This window comes from Saccopteryx bilineata, chromosome 2 (assembly GCF_036850765.1).
Source record: "Saccopteryx bilineata isolate mSacBil1 chromosome 2, mSacBil1_pri_phased_curated, whole genome shotgun sequence".
Taxonomy (NCBI): domain Eukaryota; kingdom Metazoa; phylum Chordata; class Mammalia; order Chiroptera; family Emballonuridae; genus Saccopteryx; species Saccopteryx bilineata.
Window position 1 is genome coordinate 38212734 of NC_089491.1, and position 26499 is coordinate 38239232.

A 26499-nucleotide genomic window follows, 5' to 3' on the forward strand; every position below is an offset into this window, starting at 1 on the left:
TATAATCAAGATGGCCATATTACCCAAAGCAATATATTGTACAAATTTAATGCAATTCCCATCAAAATTCCAATGACATATTTTAAAGAAATGGAGCAAAAAATCATCAGATTTATATAGAACTATAAAAAACCCGAATAGCCAAAGCAATCCTAAAGAAAAAGAATGAAGCTGGGGGCATTACAATACCTGACTTCAAACTATATTATAGGGCCACAACAATCAAAGCAGCATGGTATTGGCAGAAAAAAAGACACTCAGACCAATGGAACAGAATAGAAAACCCAGAAATAAAACCACATATATATAGTCAAGTAATTTTTGATAAAGGGGTCAACAACACACAATGAAGAAAAGAAAGCCTCTTCAATAAATGGTGCTGGGAAAACTGGAAAGCCACATGCAAAAGAATGAAACTGGACTACAGTCTGTCCCCCTGTACTAAAATTAACTCAAAATGGATCAAAGATCTAAACATAAGACCTGAAACAATTAAGTACATAGAAGAAGACATAGGTACTAAACTCATGGACCTGGGTTTTAAAGAGCATTTTATGAATTTGACTCCAAAGGCAAGAGAAGTGAAGGCAAAAATTAATGAATGGGACTACATCAGACTAAGAAGTTTTTGCTCAGCAAGAGAAACTGACAACAAAATAAACAGACAGCCAACTAAATGGGAAATGATATTTTCAAACAACAGCTCAGATATAAGGGCCTAATATCCAAAATATACAAAGAACTCATAAAACTCAACAACAAACAAACAAACAATCCAATAAAAAAATGGGAAGAGGACATGAACAGACACTTCTCTCAGGAAGAAATACAAATGGCCAACAGATATATGAAAAGATGTTCATCTTTATTAGTTATTAGAGAAATGCAAATCAAAACTACAATGAGATACCACCTCACACCTGTTAGATTAGCTATTATCAACAAGACAGGTAATAGCAAATGCTGGAGAGGCTGTGGAGAAAAAGGAACCCTCACACACTGTTGGTGGGAATGTAAAGTAGTACAACCATTATGGAAGAAAGTATGGCAGTTCCTCAAAAAACTGAAAATAGAACTACTTTATGACCCAGCAATCCCTTGACTGGGTATATACCCCCAAAACTCAGAAACATTGATATGTAAAGACACATGCAGCCCCATGTTCATTGCAGCATTGTTCACAGTGGCCAGGACATGGAAACAACCAAAAAGCCCGTCAATAGATGACTAAATAAAGAAGATATGGCACATATACATATGAAATACTACTCAGCCATAAGAAATGATGACATCGGATCATTTACAGCAAAATGGTGGAATCTTGATAACATTATATGAAGTGAAATAAGTAAATCAGAAAAAACCAGGAACTGAATTATTCCATACGTAGGTGGGACATAAAAGTGAAACTAAGAGACATTGATAAGAGTGTGGTGGTTTCGGGGGGAGGGGGGAGAGGGAGAAGGAAAGAGGGAGGGGGAGGAGCACAAAGAAAACTAGTTAGAAGGTGACAGAGGACAACCTAACTTTGGGTGATGGGTATGCAACATAAGTGAATGACAAGATAACCTGGACTTGTTATCTTTGAATATATGTATCCTGATTTATTGATGTCGCCCCATTAAAAAAATAAAATTATTAAAAAAAAATTAAAAACAAAACTACCATATAATCCAGCAATCCCACTTCTAGGTATATAGCCAAAGGAGATAAAATCACTACTTTGAAGAGACATCTGCACTCCCATGTTTATTGCAGCATTATTCACAAGAGCCAAGACATAGACACAACCTAAGTGTCCATCAACAATGACTGGATAAAGAAAATGTGGTATACAAACACAATGAATTATTATTCAGTCATAAAAAAAGGAAATTCTGTTATTCGTAAAAACGTATGGATTTTGAAGACATGATTCCAAGTTAAAGAAGTCAGAGAGCCTGACTTGTGGTGGAGCAGTGGATAAAAGCGTCGACCTGGAGTACTGAGTTCGCCTGTTCAAAACCCTGGGCTTGCCCGGTCAAGGAACATATGGGAGTTGAAGCTTCCTGCTCCTCCCTCTCTCTCTCTCTCTCTCTCTTTCTCTCTCTCTCCCCCCCCTAAAATGAATAAATAAATAAAAATAATTAAAAAAAAAGAAGTCAGAGAAAGACAAATACTGTTGGTGGGAATGTAAATTGATGAGAATGTATAATTTCACATATATGGGGAAGCCAAAAACATTGAACTCATAGAAATAGTGAGTAGCATGGTGGCTACCAGGAGTGAGAGATAGGGGAAATAGGGAAACCTTGGTCCAAGGGTACAAACTTTCAATTAGAAGATGAATAAGTTCTGGGGATCTAAGATACAGCATGGTAACTATAGTTAACAATACTATATTGTATACTAGAAAGATACTATGAGAGTAGAGGTTTAATATTCTCACCATAACAACAACAAAAAGGTAATTATATGAAGGTTGTGTTAAGTAACCTTAGTGTGGCAAAATTCCACAATATATATGTGTATCAAATTATCACATGTTCACCTTAAACTTCACATAATATTATATGTCACTTATATTCCAATAAAGCTGGGTGGAGGGAAGAAAAGGCCTTGGTTGGGAAGAGGTAAAGGAATACAATGGTACATTCAGGAAAGGAGAAGCAATTCTATATTCAGACACCAGACAGGACAAGTAGGGATCACCACAGAGGGAATGGAATGAATATTTGTCTTTCACTGGAACAAAAGCAAAGCTGGAGCCACTCAGAAAGACAGGGATAGAGCTTTTTTTATGTGGGATGCCATATATATCATCACAAAGCCTGCAGTCCTTAATTAGCCTGCATTATCAGAAAGTAACTACATAGAAACCAGGACAGAATCTACTAAATGTGGATTGTGCGTGCGTGTGCATGTATGTGTGTGTACGTGTGTGTGTGTGTGTGTGTGTGTGTGTGTGACAGAGACAGAGAGAAGGACAAATAGGAACAGACAGACAGGAAGGGAGAAAGATGAGAAGCATTAATTCTTTGTTGCAGCTCCTTAGTTGTTCATTGATTGCTTTCTCATATGTGCCTTGACCGGGGGGCTACAGCAGAGCCCCCAGCCACCTCGGGGTTTCGAACCTGGGTCTTCTACATCCCAGTTCAATACTCTGTCCACTGCGGCACCGCCTGGTCAGGTAGATTATGTATCCTTAATATTACTGAAATAAACCTCTTCTTTTAACATTTTCTGCCACTACCCTGGCTCAGGCTCTTATAATTCAAGGATCTCCTAACTGGTCTTTGATCTTCAAAGATCCCTCTTCTACACAATTGTTGATTTTTCTTCAAGAAAAATCTCACTATTCTCTGCCCTTCAATGGCCTTCATAAAGTTCCAACTCCAAAGCTTGACACAAAGGTCCTTCAGACTATGATATCTCTCTAAACTTCATACTTTACCATTTCTCTTTTGGGGCAGTCACTACCACATCACTACTACCATTTATTACTTATTACATGCCAGGCATTCTTCTAAGAACTTTACATGCATTATTTAATTTAATCCTTTTTTTATAAATTTTTTTTATTTATTCATTTTAGAGAGGAGAGAGAGAGAGAGAGAAGTAAGGGAGGAGCAGGAAGCATCACCTCCCATATGTGCCTTGACCACGCAAGCCCAGGGTTTTGAACCAGCAACCTTAGCGTTCTAGGTCGACACGTTATCCACTGCACCACCACAGGTCAGGCCTAATTTAATCCTTATAGCAACTCCATTGGGTAGAAATGATCACCACCTTCTTTTGACAGATGAGAAGATTGAAGGACAGTATGTTACATAACTTGCCCAAGGTCATGTAGCTATAAATAGCAGAACCAAGACTTGATCCTAGATAGCTGAACTCCAAAGTCTGACACTGCAACTACCTTAATTAAATTGCTTATACTTGGCCCTGGCCGGTTGGCTCAGCGGTATAGAGTGTCGGCCTGGCGTGCGGGGGACCCGGGTTCGATTCCCGGCCAGGGCACATAGGAGAAGCGCCCATTTGCTTCTCCACGCCCCCCTCCTTCCTCTCTGTCTCTCTCTTCCCCTCCCGCAGCCGGGGCTCCATTGGAGCAGGGATGGCCCGGGCGCTGGGGATGGCTCCTTGGCCTCTGCCCCAGGCGCTAGGGTGGCTCTGGTCGCAGCAGAGCGACGCCCCGGAGGGGCAGAGCATCGCCCCCTGGTGGGCAGAGCATTGCCCCTGGTGGGCAGAGCATCGCCCCTGGTGGGCGTGCCGGGTGGATCCCGGTCGGGCGCATGAGGGAGTCTGTCTGACTGTCTCTCCCCGTTTCCAGCTTCAGAAAAATACAAAAAAATAAACAACCCTTAAAAAAAATAAATAAATTGCTTATACTTCTCCAAATTGACATCTTCATTCACAATTCTGTGCCTACAAACAATTCTGTTTCCTCTATATGGTATTTCAATCCTCCCTATTCACTTTCTTTAATTTCTACTCATTCCTTAAAATTCAGGTTGAGTTTTACCTTTTCTGAGAATTTTGCCTGATACCCCTAGTCTAGTTAGATGCCTCTCTTTTGGGCTCCCAGAGCATGTGAACCTCTGGTATAAATGTAACAGACAATTACAACTGCACGTGCAGTAACAAGAAAATATAAAAAAACAATAAATGTAGTAATTGCCCCTACCTCCACCAAACAATGAGCTCCCCAAAGGCAGAGATGTGTCTTAATCAACTTTACATCTCTCGTGCTCAGTTCGTTCAAGAAATGGATGGATGAATGAACCGATAACTGAAGATCAGTAGAGGGAAATCAAAAAAGATACCAAGGATTTACTTCAGTGTAAATAATGAATAATGAGAAAAAATAGAGTAAAGTATAAAAACAGTAAGCATAATTCAAAGGCTAAAGAAAGTCCCTGAGTAGTTTGTAAGCCCCCTTTCAAAGTCTAGGTTCATCTCCTGGTAGGGAATAGAGACCAATATTCAGACAGACCCCCTACATAGATAAAAGATCAAAGTTGGGGACAGTGCCTTCCCCCAACCAGAGAGAATCCATAGATGGGTAACAGAGAAGCCCAGACTGTGACAAGATAAACAAAACCTCAGGAAAACCTCCTATGAACTTCAGAAACTTTTACAAACCTTCAAAGGAGGAAGACTTAAAGACAGGGCTGGCACACAAAGTGCATGTGGAAATGTGAGGAAGCAGTGTGAACAAGATTTCAGTCTTTACTAAGGTGTTCCTAGGAAGTATTACAAACAAATTGGATGATGCATTTACTAAAGGATGAACATCTAAGAGATTTAAGTTGTCCTCCCATCATTTGCTGTCCAACACCTTCCAAGGTCCATCTCAAATGCCTCTTGTTTTATGTAGCTTTCTCCAATATCTGATCAAGGGTGAATTCTTCCTCTTTGGAATCCCTTCAATTTTATCCCTCTTTCCATGCATTTATAACAGACTGCAGCTCTGGCCAGTTAGCTCAATTGTATAGCGTTGGCCCAGGTTTGATTTCCCGTCAGTGCACACAGGAGAGGCAATCATCTGCTGCTCCTTCTCCTCCCTCTCTCGCTCTCCTTCTCCCACAGCCATGACTCAATTGATTTGAGCAAATTTGCCCCAGGTGCTGAGGATGGCTCTGTGGAGCCTCCAACTCAGGCACTAAAAATAGTTTGACTGTGAGTGACCCTAGATGGGCAAAGCATAGGCCCCAGACAGGGGTTGCCAGGTGGATCCTGGTCAGGGTGCATGAGGAGTCTGTCTCTGTATCTCCCCTACTCTCACTTAAAAAAAAACAACAGACTGCTTTGATTGGAGTTGATACTTCTCATAGTTTACATATGCTCATGAGAATGTAAACTAACTAAAGGGGCACTATGCTCTCCTCAGACCTAGTCCATAAAAAATATCAAAACATATTTGTTGGACTGAAAGGAATCTTCTGCAAATGTGAGGTCTGCAAGACACTGCTAAGATAGGAAATGTGACTAATTAGACACAGAAGGAGGTCCTGGCTTTGAAATGACAGAGGGAAAAAGATACTGTCAAAAAGACTGAGAAAAATGTACAAAGTTACAAGGTACTAAATTAGGATGCTAGCATAAAACAAGTGAAGTAGCTTAGCTTTACAGAAGGAAAGGGTCAGCTGTGATATTCAGCTGATCAATATGTCTAAGAGGCCATGCAGTGCAGAGAATTGGTCAAAGGGAAAAGTTAAACTTCCAGTAGCCAGTAGCTCAGAGAGATAGCTACAGATCTCAAAAGGCGGCAGACTGGAACACAGAGGGATCCATGAGTCAGAATAAAATTAATCTTGGGGGAGAAAAAAGACTCTGGGATGGACTGCAAATTCACCTACTCACCCCCTGAAATTGTGCTCAAATTTTAGTCACTTTAGCATTAAACTAAAACTTACTGTTGCTACTTGTGTTCAACTCAGTTATATCACATCTGGTCCAATGGTCCCTACCCATCCACAAATATCTTATAGGGTCTAGATGATTCAAATCCTACAAAATTCACTCACCCTCAAGGACATTAAAAACCCTGTCCAGAGCTCCCTTCCACCACGACCATGGCAAAGGAAAGCTGAGGCTCCAAGAGCCACTGATAGCTGATCCCACCTGTTCCCGAACATCTTACCAGCTGATACTGGTGGCTGTACAGGTCATGGCAGTTGTTAAAGATATACTCATATGTGGAGTTCAAACAGGCCTTCACACAATCCTTTACCACCTGGCTGGCTCTTGGAGGGCTCTGTAGTTCTTGCACCTGTCAATTAATAAAAGAAATATGGGCCCAGGGTCCTGCTCACCTGGGTGAGATCTCTGCCTAGAACTACTTCCAAGCTACTCCAGATTCCTTCATCCCTCTTATGGGTTCCTGGACCTTGCTCTGGATTGAACTGTCAAGATAACTGATGGGGAGAACTGCCAAGCCCATTCTTGTTGATCCACGGTCTTCACCAAAGTAACCAAGGAAGCAGATGTATAGAAATGTGGGCTTAGAGGTGATGATTCCTGTGTGCCAAATGATTCTATTCTCCATGTCCCTGTGGCCTGGTCCTCAGACCAGTTCATCTCTTACCTTCATTCTGAAGAAAGTAATGCTGGTCAGCAAATCCACTGTGGACTTTAAGTCCTGAAGCCGCTCAGGGCTCCCAGCAGGGAAGTTATTCTGTTGTAAATCAAGCAAATGTAAGAAAGGAACAGAAAAATATGAAAGCCTTCCTTTCCAGAAGCAATGAAATCAAAAGCTTCCCTAACTGCTACCCACTGGAATTTTCCCTAGTTGAGATGGACAAAAAAGCTATAATACGATAGGTCTCCCTCTCTTTTCCGCTAACATAGGTCCTTGCCAAAAGCAGGGGTTAATAAGCCCTAGCCCAGAAAGCAACACTTCCTATCCCAAACCCTACTTCCCATGCAATGTGTGTGCATCTGCACAAATGAACACACAGACACACGCACACATTTACACACACACACTTTTCTTGCGTGAAGATACTTACACTCAAACAGCGAGTTCTTCAAAAGTTACAATCTAACTGTATATCCTGGAATATAAGTGTAGCTGCCCTACAGACCAGACTGAGATCCACGCCCTGTACTTTCAGTACAGTGGGCTCCATCCAGCTCCTCCTCTGTTCTGCAGCCAGCAGATGGCAGAGCTCTGAGCAGAACTGCTTTTGGAGTACCTCAGGACCTTCCAGGAGTGCCTCACTTCATTTCCTTTGGCATGAGTTTTGGGAAGAAGCTGCCAAGGATAGCTGAAGCTTTTTTAAGCCTTCAAGTAGCTACTTATATGCCAAATATAAGATATATAGTCAACTTTCCATTATTCATGCAAATGGAGGGCACTAGAAGTGCAGATAATGAAAACCTCATTTCTCTTTTATTCAATACTTTGGGGTTATTTTCATACTTACTTTTTAATGTGGGTATATTGCCTGTTCTGGAAATTCACACTTTAAAGCAAGTAATGACGTCATTCTAAGATGATCTAACTTAGGAATTGAAAAACTGCTCATTTTCCTGTCCTGCCCCATCCCAGCCACCCACTTTCCTGCTATATCTATTTCCTCCCTCTGGCCTAGGAATGGACATGACTTCTGCTACAAATTACTGCCCAAGCCAAGCTAGTCTTTCTTTCTTCCCTTAGCTGGATTAAAACACCGCCCCTGGAAAATGAGAATAGAGAAAAATGCAAGAAGAAAATGTTCCAACTTTGTGTATGTGTGGCTGGCAAGCACAAGGAAATGTAATCATCTAAATTTTAAAGGGGCATTTCTGGAAGAGATTATCCTCAAAAGACTCCCTAATGTGAATGTCATCAGAGAATTTGGTAGAGTAATGTGAGTAGGGTTGGAAAGCGAACTGTCTATAAAAAGCAGCAACACCTGCTGCTATTTACACACTGCATGGTCCTTGGAGTTTGTAGAACCACAGATGTCAGAGGCAATGGCCATGCACATGGGTGTGATGATGCAGACCAATCTTCCTTGCCTTCAATCTTTTTTTTAATATTTATTTTGTTAATTTTAGAGAGAAGAAGGTAGAGAGTGAGAGCGAGACAGGAACATCAATCTGTTCCTGTATGTGCCCTGACTGGGGATTGAACTGGCAACCTCTGTGATTCAGGACAAGGCTCTAACCAACCAAACTATCCTGCCAGGACACTTTCGATCTTTATAGCCAAGATTGGCCTACAGTCTCCCTAGACTGAGCTGATATTATCTCTTATCCCACCCGTAGCCATGTCTTCACTCACCCTGTATGTAGAGAGGTCAATCCTCAGTGAGTTGTGCAGCTGATCCAGTAGTTTCACAAACCTCTCTTTCTGAGAGTGGGAAACAAATAACAGGGAAGAGAAAAATAATGTGTTTCTGAGTCCCCAAGACTATAACAGAAACAGAACCATCCCTGAGGGAGGAGGAGACACTGGGCTGGGGACAGATCATATCCCATCCCTGCTCATGAGGAGAATAACAACATGCAAGGAAGAAATGTAATTGATGGTCCCTATTCCATCTCTTAGAAGCTCTGTCTCAAACCGGAAATCTTCTCACACTGGCAAGGGGAAAGGAAGTCCTTGGGAGGAAAAACAGCTTTTTATACAAGAGTCAACAGGAGTAAGTACATCTCTATACCTTTGAAACTCTAACTCATTTTAGTCAAATAAAGGGAAACTCCACACATTCTCCAACTTGTTCCTGAGTATGTGGTCTCTTGAGTTATCTTGGGGTAGCTTGGACAAGTTAAATAGTCTCGGTCTAGCAGTAATGATTGGGGGGGGGGAGAAAGAGCAATGCATTTGGAAGGTGATCAGGCAGTCTTTTCTTTTTAATTGCATTTAAAGGGGTGACACTGATCAATAAGAGTACATAGGTTTCAGGTGAGCATTTCTATATCATTTGAATTGTTGATTATGTTGTATACCCATCACCCAAGGTCGAATCATTTTCTGTCACCTTATATTTGTCCCTCTTTACTCCCTCCCCCTGGTAACTACTTCACTTTTATCAATGTCCATAAGTCTCAGTTTTATATCCCACCTATGTGTGAAATCATAGAGTTCTTAGCTTTTTTTGATTTACTTATTTCACTCAGTATACTGCTCTCAAGGATCAAGCTGTCTTGATTGGGTTTCTCTTTAAACCACATCCATATCATTTCCCTTAGTTTATACTTTTTAAATGTTAAATATATAACATATACTATTTTAATAGTTGATTTTTATAGAAAAGGTATAATTAAATGTGGGATCACATGCCTACAGGCTGTGTGGCACAGCATGCCTAGAACTCATATATTGATTACATTGTATGTCATTAGATATTGAGTTAAGTCAATATATTTGACTGGTTTAATCAATGATACTAATTCAACTACAGAAAAACTCCATTAAGAACAAGAAAAAGTTAATAGTACCATAAACAGGGCTCAGAGACTTAGTAGATTTGGGGGTATCAGTAATTTTATACCTAAAGAGGTAATCTTTGTGATGGGTCAAAGATATTTCATCCAGTTTATATTGAAGTTATGTTAGGTGACATTCTGAGTAAAGATTCAATTTCTCAAGTACCTTAAGATAGGAAAGGGCACACCCTGAACAGGGAAAACAGTTCAGCCACTAGAAAAGAACAGGCTCAGTATACACTGGTATCCTTGCTTAGACAACAGTCTTACATGAACTTAAGTGGTACCAATCTGTCAGAGAAAGACTGAGTTATTGAGAAAGGTCCATTTGTGGACCTGCAGGACTAAGGAACATGGTGACTCAGCCACATTCTTGGCCTACAGAGGTTCTACTGGAGCCCAGGTGGCGTCCCCCAAACCACAGTGTGGATATTTTTCTCTCATTTATCTGTATCTGAGGAGAGACTATTAGTAAGTTGACATATCCATAATGAAATAACAGTCTATGGATAAAGAAGATGTGGCACATATACACTATGGAATACTACTCAGCCATAAGAAATGATGACATCGGAACATTTACAGCAAAATGGTGGGATCTTGATAACATGATACGAAGCGAAATAAGTAAATCAGAAAAAAACAGGAACTGTATTATTCCATACGTAGGTGGGACATAATAGTGAAACTAAGAGACATTGATAAGAGTGTGGTGGTTACGGGGGGGAGGGGGGAATGGGAGAGGGATAGGGGGTGGGAGGGGCACAAAGAAAACAAGATAGAAGGTGACAGAGGACAATCTGACTTTGGGTGGTGGGTATGCAACATAATTGAAAGACAAGATAACCTGGACTTGTTATCTTTGAATATATGTATCCTGATTTATTGATGTCACCCCATTTAAAAAATAAAATTATAAAAAAAAATAAAATAAAATAAAATAAAATAAAAAATAAAATAAAATAAAAAAGAAATAACAGTCTATTAACATAGTCTACATATTCATAAGAAAACAAGTTTATCTATCTAGGTGGCATCTATATGAATTTTAGGTTCAATCAACTCTACAGTACTGACCATGAAAAATCAAACTTTATTAACTGATAACAAATGAATAGATACATTTCACATCACACTCACCCCAAAGTTGGAGGCTGCAAAGCGATCAGATGCAGAGACATTGGTGGAGGCGGTTATATGGGCATAGTAGGCATTGATGTTGGCCAGTAAGGTGCTCATCACTGCCGGCACACCAGGACACATGTACTTGGATGACAAACATGCAAAGTGCCTGAAAAACAGCATCCTCAGCCTCAAAGAACTCTTCAGGGTTTGCAGCAGAAGCCAAGTAATTTAAAGATCTCACTGTTTAAGTGTATGAAGCTTTTAATCACCTTGATGTACAAGGATCTTCATAGTTTATGCATTCAAGTATATATTCAATGAATGCCTACCATGTGCCAGGCCCTGTGCTAAGTGCTAAAATCCAAAGATGTGACAGGTTGGCAGAGAAAGCAAGTGTTATAAAATAAGTTAATAACCCAAGGTGTGCTATGCAAAAACACTATGGAAGCATACAGGAAGACCACCTAATTCAGAATGGTTGGGGACTGGAAGGGATTACCCAAAGAAGAGATGGTTAAAATAAGTCCGAAAAGATTAGTAAGAATTAATCAAATGAAGAAATATACAGCCAAAGGGAAACTGCATCACAAAGTCAAATATACTCATGACAGAGTGACTTACTTTGGAAATAACAGTGTGGCTACTGTTCAGGTATTTGATAGGGCAGGGGTCAGGAAACTTTTTGGCTGAGAGAGCCATGAACGCCACATATTTTAAAATGTAATTCCATGAGAGCCATACAATGACCCATGTACCTTACGCATTATCCAATAAAAATTTGGTGTTGTCCCGGAGGACAGCTGTGATTGGCTCCAGCCACCCGCAACCATGAACATGAGCGGTAGGAAATGAATGGAATGTAATACATGAGAATGTTTTATATATATATGTATATATGTATATATATATATATATATATATATATATATTTTTTTTTTTGTATTTTTCTGAAGCTGGAAATGGGAAGAGACAGTCAGACAGACTCCCACATGCGCCCGACCGGGATCCACCTGGCACGCCCACCAGGGGCAATGCTCTGCCCACCAGGGGGCGATGCTCTGCCCCTCCGGGGCGTCGCTCTGCCGTGACCAGAGCCATTCTAGCACCTGGGGCAGAGGCCAAGGAGCCATCCCCAGCGCCCAGGCCATCTTTGCTCCAATGGAGCCTTGGCTGCGGGAAGGGAAGAGAGAGACAGAGAGGAAGGAGGGGGGGAGGTGGAGAAGTAAATAGGCACTTCTCCTATGTGCCCTGGCCGGGAATCGAACCCGGGTCCCCCGCACGCCAGGCCGACGCTCTACCGCTGAGCCAACCGGCCAGGGCCTGTTTTATATTTTTAACGTTAGTATTATATTTATTAAAGATTTGTCTGCAAGCCAGATGCAGCCATCAAAAGAGCCACATCTGGCTCATGAGCCATAGGTTCCTGACCCCTATGATAGAGAAATACCAAAAAATGAAAGAGAAGTAGATAGAGAATAGGTAATAAAAGAATTTACCCAAAATGCTATAATAAAATTTTAAAACAAAGACATAGTGTGATCAGATTAGTTTTTCAGGAAGGTCCCTTTGATGATAAATTGGAAAAACAGACTTAGACAAAGATAAGAAAGACTAAGACTGAAAGATCAGTTGAAGCATTACTGTAATAATTCAGGGAAAAAAGCTATAAAGCACTAAATAGAACAGAAAAATGGTTCAGAGCACAGACTCTAGAGTCAGATTCTGGGTTTGAATTTCACTTCTACCATTTACTCAATGACCTTGAACAAATTACTTAAAAGTTCTCTATGCTTCAGTTTTCTTATCTATAAAGTGGGAAAATAATGATACCCACATCATAGGGTTGATATGAGTATGTTTATGGCAGCATTGTTCATAATAGCGAAGATCTGGAAACAGCCCAAGTGTCCGTCAGTGGACGAGTGGATTAAAAAGCTGTAGTACATATATTCAATAGAATACTATGGGGCTATGAAAAAGAAGGAAACATTACCTTTTGAAACAATATGGAGGGACCTGGAAACTATTATGTTGAGTGAAATAAGCCAGGCAGAGAAAGAAAAAAATCATATGACCTCACTCATTTGAGGAATCCAAGGAATAATGAGAACTGAGGAACGGAATTGAGACAGAGGAGGGATCAAAGGGACCAGAGGAAAAGAGGACAGAGGGAAAGTGGATGGTAGGATGGGATAAACCTGAAGGGAAGGGGGGAGGGTGCTGTAGGGAGGAGGGCAAGGGAGATGTTGAGGGGAATAGAAGGGAGGCATTCAGGGCGACCCTAGAATCTATGTAAACACAATTAATTTTTAAAAAAGGAAAAAAAATTTATCTATGAATTTTAGAGAGAGAAGGAAGGATGGAGGAAGAAAGGGAGGGGGTGGGAAGAGAGAGAGAGAGAGAAACATTGATTTGTTTTCCACTTATTTATGCATTCACTGGTTGTGGGTATGGGTCGCATCCACAACCTTGGTGTATTGGAATGACACTCGAACCAACTGAGCTACTGGGTCAGGGCTGATGTGAATACTAAATGAGGTAACATTCATAAGGTGCTTAGACCAGGGCTAGACACATAAGGAAATGCTACATAGAAGTTGTTATCATCATCATCATCATCATCATTATTGCTGAGCTATAGTAATAGTGATAGATTAAAAACATTTTAGGGGACCCTGATCAGGTGGTGGTACAGCGTCTGCCTGGGATGCAGAGGACCCTCGTTCAAAACCCCGAGGTTGCTGGCTTAAGCCAGGGGTCACTGGCTTGGCTGAAGCCCCCCAGTCAAGGCACATATGAGAACTCAATCAATGAACAGCTAAGGTACCACAATGAAGAATTGATGCTTCTCATCTCTCTCCATTTCTGTCTGTCTGTCCCTCTCTCTGTCTGTGTCTCTCCCTATTTCTCTCTTGCTAAAAACAAAACAAAACGAAAAACAAAACACACATTTTAGGGAATTTTAGGTTTTAGAAATTGGATGTTGGGAGTTGAAGGTACAGTAGTAAGAAAGAAAAGTTTAGGCTGACTCCTAAATTTGTTTGGATAACTGCATAGAAAATCATTGCATTTACTAAAACAGGGAATATAGGAAGATAAGCATATTTGATGGAGATGATGTTGATTTGAAATTTAACCATGCTGAGTTTACAATGCCTGTGGGAATGCCCAGGAAGCAGCTGAAAATGGATATGAAATTCAAAAAGGGCCTAATCGGGAGAAAACAAACTGGAAGCCCTTAGCCCAAATGTAGTGGTTGAAGTCACAGGCTAGGATAAGATCATCTAGGAAGAATGAACAGAGTAAGAATGTCAGAGGAGCCATTCGTGTGTGTGTGTGTGTGTGTGTGTGTATGTGTGTGTGTGCGTGAGAGAGACAGAGACAGAGAGAGGGACAGACACACAAGAAGGGAGAGATGAGAAGCATTAATGCTTCATTGTGGCACTTTGTTGCAGCTCCTTAGTTGTTCATTGATTGCCCTCTCATATGTGCACTCACCGGGGCTACAGCAAAGCAAGTGACCCCTTGCTCAAGCCAGCAACCTTGGGCTCAAGCCAGCAAACATGGTGTCATGTCTATGATCCCACGCTCAAGCCAGTGACCCCGTGCTCAAGCCTGTGACCTCGGGGTTTCAAACTTGGGTCCTCTGAGTCCCAGTCCAATGCTCTATCCACTGCCTGGTTAGGCCCAGAGGGGCCATTCTTAAACCTCACTCCTCACCATATTTCTTCTCATGCACATTGAACTTCTTGTAATTTCCTGAATATGCTAAGCTCTATTGTATCTTAGTACTCCAGCAAATGCCCTACCAAAAATGTCCTCCTTCCTTTTTGGTATTTCAAGAATCAGTTCAACTGTCAACTCTTTAATAGCTTCCCTCAGAGGACTTCCCTAAAAGTTAGATGCTCTTATAATACCCTGTAATTAGTTTTACCACAGCACTATCACATTATGTTGTAATTGTTTACTAGTCTGTCTCTCCTGCTAGAATGAGTTCCCCAAGCACAGAGGCTCCATCTTAATCATCTTTGTGTTCTCAGCACCTATCACAACATGTGACACATAGAAGGAACTCAATAAAGTGTGCAGAATAAATGAGCACTGCCAGGGCAATAGCTACCCTCTGCTTACCTAGGGCTGCTTCCTCTGCAGCCTTACCAATAGACAAACAACACCTCTTCTCACGGTAGATGGGAATTTCTGTTATAGGAGGAGTCTTGGTCAACTCCAGAATCAGCTGCTTTCCTTACAGTTAAGTGCTCTCTCTGACATCCAGGCCAATCTATGACAGCTTGTCTGTCATACACATATACATGAGCACACATGCCCTACTTCCTCAGGCCTGTGATGTTTAGGTAGGTTTGTCCTTGCATACATTCCCATGCCCTTTTCCCTCCCTATGTCTAAACTCTGGGATAGACAAACAAATATCTTCTTCCTGAGTCATCAATAAACACACTCCCTTTGTACATATACACACTTTGCCTTGAGGTCACTTAGCTTAAGAGGGAAGGAATGAATAACTGCATATTATCCAACTAAGGACCTGTCCACCTTGTCAGTGTGCCTTCATTAGCCACCCCAAAGGTTAGTAGCCACTTCCCAAAGCCCCAGGGGAGTCTCACGTCATGGCCTGATATATGGATTCGATGCCATAGCGCATGGCAAATTCATCCACAATCTCTTGGGCAGTCTCTTCAAAGTACACCTTCCATGCATCGTCTCCTCGAGCCTCAGGGATCCGGACTCCTCCACTGCCCTGAATGTCTGTGAGGTAATGGAAAAGGTTCTGCAGGAGACAGAGCAAAGAGCTAAATATATATACTTATATATATTAAAAACAAAAAGAAAACTGGTAGTAAAGTTTAGGGTTCCACAGAAATTCTATTCTTCAAGTCATCACTCAGTTCCTCCTATGGCCCCAGGAGGCTGTTCTCACACTAGTGAGAACTGAAGCTAGGACTGTTATTTGGGCTGTCCAGTATCACAGTAAGCCAAGGATAAAATAAAAAATAAATCTTCAAACATCTAGCAATCCTATTCATTATCAAAGGTCCCTCCCAGCACTGCTTTCTGGCATCCCGTCTACCGAGGGCTGGCTCACCTCATGGAGACACGTATACTGCACATGATATGGGGCTACCTTCTCCTCCCCCTTGATTTCCACACTGATTTGTAGTCGGATAGCCCCTGAGACGGCTGATTTGTCTGTCCTCTTCTCTAGGAAGGAAAGAAGACTGGAGATTGACACCAATGCACTACAGACAGCATGGGCAGTCCCCATCCTGGCTTAACCCAAGAAAAAGGAGGCACTGACCAAAGGGTTCACTTAACATGGTGAACTCAATCCAGTGACCACATAGCCCACAACCATTCCAAATATTCCCAATAGAAATTCTATTCCATTAGCAGAATATAGAGCTAAAGGTATTAGGGATGAGTATGAAGATTAAAGGCTTTCTGAAATAAGGAGAATGTCCAGCCAGAGTGAGTTCTAGCCACATGCCCTCCTCTGTCCCCCTCTCTTCCCATGGTTGGTTCTCTCCAGATAAGGCAGGTTCTATATAGAGGTATGTTTAGTGATTGACTAGTAGTTTTAGTAGACAGGATTTTTCCCAAATTCCTCATTCATGTGCTTGCTTCCTGCCAACTTTCTCTGGTCCTATTTTCTCACCCAAGTTGTACCAGACGTCCATCTCGCCACTCAGAGTCCGAACCTCAATGATGGTTTGGCCAAGGAAATCATCAGACTCTCGCTTTAGCCGCTGCTTTACTCTCGACTTGATGTCATCATCCTCATCCCACACACGTACTTTAATGCGGTCAGAAGAGTTGTGGCACTCACTGTGACAGAATTAGGTAGGCTCTGTTAGGGACAGACCCAGCAGCCCCCATTCCAATTCCCTCCCTGCATCAACTGCACTTAAGGCCCTACAGAGTCAATTCACTTAGAATGAATCATAAGAATTCAAGCAAGAACCATTCACATTCTCAAAGAAAAAAGTGCTCCCTCTAGTACAGCGGTTCTCAACCTGTGGGTCGCGACTCCAGCGGGGTAGCCTAAAGCCATCGGAAAATACATAATGCATATCAGGTATTTACATTCTGAATCATAACTGTAGCAAAATTACAGTTATGAAGTAGCCACCAAAATTATTTTTTGGTTTGGGGTCACCGCAACATGAGGAACTGTAGTGCGGGGTCACGGCATTAGAAGGGTTGAGAACCACTGCTCTAGTAACTCTTGCCTCTGAATTAGAGAGTGATTTTACTAGGCTGCAATCCATTTTCATATGAGTTCTCTGAGGAGCCAACAGAAAGCCTCCATATGGCCAGCCTGCTTAACTCATTCAGACTCAAAGTCCTAGTCCTAGGTCCTAGGGGTGTGACAAAGCATCTGGATTCTCCAGACATTAGTCCAATCCCAGACTAGAGCTTTCAAAAACCATTCCTACTGTCTTAGAAAATAGTCTAATAAAGTGAGATAATAGAAAAAGAATTGAGGGGAGGGAAGCTGAGAAAAAGAAAACAGAGCCCTTTTAGGTGAAATGGAAATTTCTCTAGAATGCCAATTTCTTCCCTCAGGCCAGAATTACCCAGTTGTAGGACAGATATTCCTTCCCCACTCCCCAGAAGAGCCTAACCCTTGCTAGGCAGTATGGTAGCGCTGAGAGGTACATAATTGGGTGGTCAGTACCTAGTTCTGTCACGGAGCGTAGCAAAATCTTTCTAATGCTAGAAGCAGCTGTATGAAGTACCCAGAGGCTACTTTAAGAACGCTAGTCAAGACAAAGCTTGGGTAAAGTAACCCTGATACAATAGTCCATGAGAAGAAACCAAAAAAAAGATGGTTGCTGCCCAATTAAAGCATGTGAGAAATGTGTTTTCTCCAGTATCTCTGTCCCATCTCTCTTAGGGATCAATCCTTAGAATAACAGGATTTAATGCTGCTCTCCAAATACACATAGTCTCAGGTAAGACAAAGACCTCTGTGACTCACAAATGGAATTTCTCCTCCCAAACAGGATTCAGGTTTCCAAAAATGGTTTTGGTTCGCCTCTTGGTTTTTCCCACTTGCACAGTCACATAAGGGTCACTGGATCCTGTTTTGTCCTTGGCTTGTAGGCCCTGGGCACACAACACTACAACCCAAAGACAGAGAAACAGACTTCAGAGTCCACTCCAGAAGTTAAAAATCCTCCTTAGCATGACTCATATGTTCTTCATCTTAGAGAAACCTCCCTCTGCTTCTTGCACAGGAACCCTAATCTTCTCTAGATCTATCCTTAGTCCTAAGTCACCAGCCTTTCCTTCGAAGACTAGCCCAAGAATCCCAGCTCCCCATCAAAGCCCTGACCACTCATAAACTTTCTTACCTCCTCTGATACATGCATGTGTCAGGCACACCCACTCAGCTAGTAGACCACTGGTTAACTATGCCCTGATCTTCTACCAGTTCCCTTTCCCCCACCCCCAGCTCTTGTATTATCAGATTGTTAACCATGTCTATAATATCAGATTGTTACCAAATCCTTTTATTATCACTCACATTGTTTGCAGGTGCCAGTCTTAGCTCCCCTAGACCCCTACCACCATGGCTTAGGAGAGAAGAACTGATGGATAATGAGGCACTCCCTCTTTCCCTCAGCTATGTCTTCTTTCTCCCCACCCCCTTGCTTCCTCACACTCAGTGGCTTATTCCCCTGGCTCCTCCCCACAGCCTAAGGCTTCCTGTCTCATACTTCGACCTGCTCACCAGTGATGGTGATCTTGGCTGACCATTTGGAGGTGCCATCCAGTACACTCTGCTTCACTGTTTTTAGTTGTTGAACATGGGCAACTTTGCTCACACTGAAGACATCCCGGATAACTTCAAAGATCTCCGGTTTATTCCGCTCTCGGATCTTCATGCGGTCCTTCATGGCCATGATTATGTTCTGGGTCCGGTCCTCAGCTCCATGTTTAGAGCTCTTTTCTGCAGCCCCTGAAGGATGGCCAGAGACAGAAAAATAACGAATGGACCATTTACAAGACTAAGGGTCAGGTTGAGGAACAGAGTCTGGGAGACGTCACTGAGGAGTGGGAGAAGCTTAGGAAGACTGAGATATCGCTGGGAAAAGTTAATCACTTATGGGATATATAATTCAAAGGGTAGCAAAAACTTGATAAGTGTTATGGGGATTTATTACATTATTCTATTTAGGTATATGTTGAATTTTTCATAAAAAAGAAAGCAACAAACCAGAAAAAATATAGCTCAGTCTGCAACTGGCTTTGTCTTTCTACTGAGATGGTGGTTGAGAGAGATACCCTTCACACCTAAGGCCTAAATATCACCAACGGATATTTCAGTTATCATGGAGTGGTGATAAGTGGGCATGACAACTCCACCAATCTCATACAGCTTCCAAACCGTGACACAGGCCCCAGAACTGGTCACAGCACACAGGTTCTGCCCCATAGCTCCAGAGCTTTTAATCTCAGAAAATAGTGTTGTATAGTAAGAAAAGTATGGCCAGATAACAGAGTTAGGTTCAGATCCTGACTCCACTATAACTAGCTGGGTTAACTGGTTTCTTTTAAGAGAATAAATAACAGCACTTATCTCTCAGGGTGGTATAAAGGATTATATCAACAAGCATAAAGCATTTAGCCCAATGCCTCATATCCAGCAGGTACTCAATAAATGGTCACTATTATTATTACTACCATCATTATTATCTTGGTAAAGATGGTAAGGGCCATTGTCACCAACTGTGACTCCAGCCAGCTCATCTCAAAGACTAGCAGACTTTCCCTGCTGCCCTAAGAATTATGAAAGAACACAGATTCCTCCATTGTATTTTATCAACCAGACTTCTCAGAAATAGACTATCCTTCAGCTTTACTGGTCCCACAGACAGACTCTTACCTCTCTCTAATCTCCAAAGGCTTAGGCCTTTATTACAAAACCTGGAACGAAAAATAAAGGCCAACATCTGCAACCTAACCCTGGGAGGACAGCAAGCAGGTTTTCTGTTCAGGGAGGCCCATAAAAGGTTATTTCATTTTATTCATGAAGCCTTAGGCAGAAGATATTTGCTGATGAATGAAAACTGACCTGGCCTGCATTCATTTAGTATATGCCATACAATGCTACTTCCTTGGACTGGAACTTCTGAAAGGCCCTTGAGAAGATCAACACCCTGCCACACAGCAGCATTTCAGGTTTCCAGCAAGGAGCCAGCCTGCTACTAGCAATTAAAGCAATGACCTGCTGGCACCTCTGCTTGTCACCCCCTCATGATGGTTTGGGCAAAGTCATCACCACCATTTATCTTCAGGTGGTCTTCTCAGAGCCCCATCTCTTCTACTGACTTGCTCTACCTATCTCTTCATGTTTACTATAGCCATGCCACTGGCACCAATCTAGGACTCTTCAAAGAAGGATTTTTTTCATTATTTTTCCCTTTTATTGAATTTATTGGGGGACACTAGTTAACAAAATTATATAGATTTCAGGTGCACAGTTCTAACACATCTTTTGCATGTTCACCACCATAAGTCAAGTCTTTCTCCATCACCATTTATCCTCTCATACCCTTTCGACCTTCTCTCCACCTCCCTCCCTGGCAATCACTACACTGTTGTCCTAGTCCATGAACTTTTTCTCTTTTTTTATTTTCTGCTCAATCCCTCCAACCCCTCCCCCTCACTCAGCTCCCTATTCCCAACCCCCAACAGTTGTCAGCCTGCTCTCTATGAATCTGACTCTATTTTGCTTGCTAGTTCATTTTGTTCATTAGATTTCATATATGCATGAAATCATACAGTACTTGTCTTTCTGCTGGCTTATTTCACTTAGCATAATGCTCTCCAGGTTCATCCATGCTGTCACAGGGGTAAGATTTCCTTCTATTTTTTATGCAGTATTTCATTGTGTAATATACCACAGCTTCTTCATCCACTCATCTACTGATGGACACTTGGGCTGCTCTCAAACCTTGGCTATTTTAATGAATGTAGAGGTGCATATATTCTTTTGAATTAATGTTTCAGATTTCTTTCGATAGATTCCCAGAAGTGGAATCGCTGGGTCATAAGGTAGCTTCATTTTTAATTTTTTGAGGTAACTCCATACTGCTTTCCACAGTGGCTGCAGCAATTTACATCCCCACCAAACTGCACTAGGGTTCCCTTTTCTCCATATCCCTGTCAACACTTGTTGTCTGCTGATTTATTGATGATAGCCATTCTGACAGGTATCAGGTGGTATCTCATTGTGGTTTTAATTTGCATTTCTTTGATAATTAGTGACATTGTGCATCTTTTATATGTCTACTGGCCATCTGTATGTCCTCCTTGGAGAAGTGTCTATTCAGGTCCTTAGCCCATTTTTTAATTGAATTGTTTGTACTTTTTGTGTTGAGTTTTATAAGTTCTTTACAGATTTTGGATATTAACCCTTTATCAGATGTATTGGCAAATATGTTTTCCCATTGAGTGGGTTGTCTTTTCATTTTTGATGGTTTCTATTGCTGTGCAAGAAAATTATAGTTTGATGTAGACCCATTTGTTTATTTTTTCTTTTGTTTCCCTTTCCCGAGATGTGTCAGAAAAAATATTGTTATGAGAAATATCCAAGATTTTACTGCCTATGTTGTCAAAGAAGGACGTTTTAAGTGAACAACTCCTTGAGGCCTTTCCCTAGGCCTCTTCTATGCCAGTCACATATCTTTCCTTAAGATAATGAAATGCTTGTGAATCTAAAGGTGCCCTTCCTTTCTCCTACCACAGTCCTAAAGCTTTCATGCCTATGGCTTGGCCCTGAGTAGGACCTGGGAGACCTGAGGAGTGAGAAAATATACCTCCCACAAAAATTAGGGGATATTTTATAGCTCACATTCATTTTCATTTTGAAATATACCCTAATTTTTGTGAGAGGTATACTTTCTCATATCCCCACCCTTGGGTCCAGCAGGAGCAGAGCAAGGAGACAAGAACTTAAGAGTACTACAACCTCCCCCTGGCCGGTTGGCTCAGCGGTAGAGCGTCGGCCTAGCGTGCGGAGGACCCGGGTTCGATTCCGGCCAGGGCACACAGGAGAAGCGCCCATTTGCTTCTCCACCCCTCCACCGCGCCTTCCTCTCTGTCTCTCTCTTCCCCTCTCGCAGCCAAGGCTCCGTTGGAGCAAAGATGGCCCGGGCGCTGGGGATGGCTCTGTGGCCTCTGCCTCAGGCACTAGAGTGGCTCTGGTCGCAACATGGCAACGCCCAGGATGGGCAGAGCATCGCCCCCTGGTGGGCAGAGCGTCGCCCCATGGTGGGTGTGCCGGGTGGATCCCGGTCGGGCGCATGCGGGAGTCTGTCTGACTGTCTCTCCCTGTTTCCAGCTATATTTAAAAAAGAAGAAAAAAAAAAAAGAAAAAAAAGAGTGCTACAACCTCCAAAATAAAAACAATGCGGAGGACCCGGGTTTGATTCCCGGCCAGGGCACACAGGAGAAGCGCCCATTTGCTTCTCCACCCCTCCGCCGCGCTTTCCTCTCTGTCTCTCTCTTCCCCTCCTGCAGCCAAGGCTCCACTGGAGCAAAGATGGCCCGGGTGCTAGGGATGGCTCTGTGGCCTCTGCCTCAGGTGCTAGAGTGGCTCTGGTCGCAACATGGCGATGCCAGGATGGGCAGAGCATCACCCCCTGGTGGGCAGAGCGTCGCCCCATGGTGGGCGTGCCGGGTGGATCCTGGTCGGGCGCATGCGGGATTCTATCTGACTGTCTCTCCCTGTTTCCAGCTTCAGAAAAATGAAAAAAAAAAAAAAAGAAAAGAAAAAAAAAAGACAGAAATTTGTTTTTCCTGCTACCCCCAACCCCAGCATAATGGCAGCACAAATCACATATTTAGTTAGGGCCTTGGGAGCCTATCACATTCTCCTTCAGGATCTTGGCCTGATCCATTTGAAACTTCTGTTCCTAGCAGTGTTGTGTAAAAGCTGCATCTATAATCAAGGAATAAATGTTGCCTTCTCTGGATCCTAGGGTCAGACCTCGGGAAGTTCCTCTCTGAGAGGCCTGGAACCTACAGAACTCTCTTTCCTCATTAATTTTGGTCCCCAGTTTAACATAGTCTAGCCATTTGGGCGCTATGACCAGTGTGGTGTGTACACAACTCAAATACAGCTTCTAGGATCGTCTAAATCCTGAAGAGATCCTAGTTTCACCAAAGAGCCATAGAAAGTTCAAAGAATTTTTCCTAAAGGTGATTAGAGTGCTACAGAATCTGTTATTTGGAAAGGCAACACCCTTTTTCTCTAAAAAGGAAAGAGCTGCAGAATCAGGTAAACTGGAGGAATGATATCCACACATCCTAGTTCTGAGCTGACAGACAACTTTGGAGAGGACCTACTGCCTATGCCCCCCACCTGTCACCCACAGGGGCACTCACGCTGCAGGCAGTCGGCATTGAGCAGGTCTTGGCACTTCTCATGGCACTTGACTCCACACTCGCTGCAGCGCATGCCCTGCCGGGCAATGCCCCAGAGCAGGCCTTCACACTCATAGCAGTAGGTCGGGGTAGTGGCAGTCCAGACCTCAAAGTTGTGCGGTGTGGTGCATGAGATAGGGTAGATTAAGGCCTGCAGGGTTTTCTTATACACATGGGATTTCTGAAAGATACATCCACCGGTGACATTAGGTCTTTGCTGGGAGATACCAGAACTGACACCTTGTAGGGCAATCAAGACCCTGATTTCTTCTCTGATAGTGGAAGAGATGCTCTGGACTGGTCTAGCCCATAGCCCAGCGTGGCAGAAAGATGCACCCAAATGTCATGTGCTCCTGGTCACGTAAAACAGGTCTGATTTGAATACTGGGTCTGAGCCTAGTCTCAGCATTCAGGCTTTCTTGGGAAACAGAGGGTTCTAGACTCACTATAATACCCCGAGTTCAGTGGTCACATACTCCCACATGAACCTTGGGCTTACCCCTTGCCTGGACCCTTGCCTCTCCTTGTATGGAAGCCTGAGACCCAATGCTATCTATCTGTTCCATTAACAATGTATGCCCAACACTCTTGAATTCCCAATTAGTATGGCTACAGAGATGATAACCAGTGGATGGCTAGAGCTATAGGCCAGTGAACCCATGAAAACCCTGAATCACTTACCAGCTCTTCATCCTTGAGAGAGGTGCGGGTAGCCATTGCAGAAGTAATCCCTGCCTTCCGAGACTGGACCAATGACTGTAAGAGTAGACCAGCTGTCAGCCCTGGCTACCACCAAGGACTGACAATGTCCTAGGAAGGGTGTTTCAGTGTCCAAATCAAACTGACTATAACTTACTGCCTTCTATTTTTACATCATTCACAGGGACTGCCCACAGGTAATAGATAACAGCATCCCAGGTTAAGATCCAAAACCCACTACCCTCAGAGGAGTATTCTAACAATATTAAAATAGCACTTCTCTCAGGGTACCTATTATCTAAAGAGTTTCTATTTACTATTTTTAGATATCTTGCCCCTTGTTTATAGAAAGGCAAAGAAAAATAAAAGTTTACAATTACAGTAGAAAGTAGGTCATTAAGAATAGAAAAACACACAACTCTGTCAGAATTACATTCAAGAACCATCCACGAAAATGATTCCATGCTATCATCTGTCCCCTAGTACCAACGCCCACACAATCCCAGGTGGTTGTAGAGGTCAGTAGCTCAAATGAGCAGGGGACTAGGCAAGTGAAAGGGGCATGTACCCTCAATCAAATCAAGCAGGGCAAGGAATTAAACAGGGCTGCCCGCTAGCCAGGCTCTTATAGAGAGAGCCCCACATATCTGCCACGCCCAAGGTTTAGGGACAGCCTATAGAAAGACAGATGGTTTCTTTAACATAGTAGACATTGGGCAAACAGAATTAAAATATTGCTCTAAGTGAAGAACAGTTATGAGGGACCAGGTGGTTTGAGATATGGACTCTTACAGAGGTTAGAAAGGGGCTCTGGAGACACTCACCATTGCCTGCATAGAGGAAAGCAGAAAAAGGAACAACATGATGTTAAAGCTCCCCCAAGGGCATTAAAAAAAACCTTCAGAGGTGATTGAGAGGTTCTTTCCTACAGTCCAATGTAGGGAACAAGTGTGAAACCCCTCTGCCTCTATCTACTAAAAACTGTCCTCAATTCAGACAGCTGGCTAGGGCCAAAGGCCTAGAGCTCCTACTCTAAGAACAGTTATGCCAGAAAGAAAAATATAGGCAGGATTAAAAGATGGAAGAGGAGAAATAAGAAATGAATAAGATACTGCTATCCAGCCAGTTAAGCAAAGAGGAGGTGGTGGGCAAGAGGGAATAAAGGATGAGAAAAAGGGAGAAAAGAAAGGAGGAAGAGAAAAAAGGGGATACATAGGACAATGAAAGGATAATAAATAGATGACATCAGAATTATCTTCATTCAATCAGCTTGATGAAGAGTTGGTAGGACATGAGGTGCTAGGAAGGAAGAAAAAAGAGAAAGAAGAAGATACAAAAATAGTAGGAAAGAAAGGAAGAAGAGAAGAAAATGATGAAGAGAAAATGGTAGAGGATAGTTTCATTCAGACAACTAAGGAGAAAGAAACTGGTGAGAGATAAAACAGCAGAGAATGGAGGAGAAATGGGAAAAGAGGTGGATAGAAAAGACAGACAATATGGGAAGGAAAAGAAGAAAGTAGGAACAGAAATGATAGCATCTAGCTTTAGAGCTCTGGGAGAGCTTGAGCTTCACTCTATCCCCACTATCCACTTTGCTATGGGAAATTCCTTGAACTGATCCCGCCTCAGGAAATATGACCCAAAATGGGAGTTTCTAATCATTCTGTAGGTCCTGAGATCAGCTTTAACTCCTAAGCCTGTTTCAACTCAATTTTACAAATTTTTATCATTACCTTTCATTGCCAGACCCTGAGTTAAGAACTAGGGGCACAGAGATAGTCTAGAACAGGGGTCGGGAACCTTTTTGGCTGAGAGAGCCATGAATGCCACATATTTTAAAATGTAATTCTGTGAAAGCCATACAATGACCTGTGTACGTTAGGCATTATCCAATAAAAATCTGGTGTTGTTCCGGAGGACAGCTGTGATTGGCTCCAGCCACCCGCAACCATGAATATGAGCGGTAGGAAATGAATGGATTGTGATACATAAGAATGTTTTGTATTTTTAACGTTATTATTATTTTTTATTAAAGATTTGTCTGCGAGCCAGATGCAACCATCAAAAGAGCCATAGGTTCCCGACCCCTGGTCTAGAAAGCCTATGTCTTAGGAAGAAATTGTCACTTAACCTCCAAGAAGTCGTACTTGTCATGCTCATCACATACTTAGTTCGATGATCTAGGTTAGAGCTGGAGGCAGTTTCCACTCTAAATCATCAAAAATGGTTATAGAGATACCCAGAAGAACTAGATACCTAGAGGACAACCATGGAGCCCAGCTTTGAAGGCCTAAGCCATAAATGTTCCAGGTGGGAGCTTGA

The 26499-nt window shown here is 42.4% G+C and overlaps 1 protein-coding gene across 10 annotated transcripts in view; it reads right to left on the minus strand.

Annotated features, from left to right (window-relative positions):
- UNC13B (unc-13 homolog B) overlaps positions 1 to 26499 on the minus strand; it is a 296704-nt gene that overhangs the window by 24250 nt on the left and 245955 nt on the right. For all 10 annotated transcript variants that reach the window (XM_066256835.1, XM_066256833.1, XM_066256836.1 and 7 more), the window contains 11 exons: positions 24160 to 24234; positions 23440 to 23659; positions 18779 to 19006; positions 18023 to 18164; positions 16697 to 16866; positions 16127 to 16242; positions 15648 to 15811; positions 11038 to 11188; positions 8750 to 8818; positions 7067 to 7156; positions 6623 to 6751 (listed from right to left, as the gene is read on the minus strand). In XM_066256835.1, coding sequence (XP_066112932.1) covers positions 6623 to 6751; positions 7067 to 7156; positions 8750 to 8818; positions 11038 to 11188; positions 15648 to 15811; positions 16127 to 16242; positions 16697 to 16866; positions 18023 to 18164; positions 18779 to 19006; positions 23440 to 23659; positions 24160 to 24234 — 1554 coding nt within the window. The remainder of the gene's footprint in view (positions 1 to 6622; positions 6752 to 7066; positions 7157 to 8749; positions 8819 to 11037; positions 11189 to 15647; positions 15812 to 16126; positions 16243 to 16696; positions 16867 to 18022; positions 18165 to 18778; positions 19007 to 23439; positions 23660 to 24159; positions 24235 to 26499) is intronic.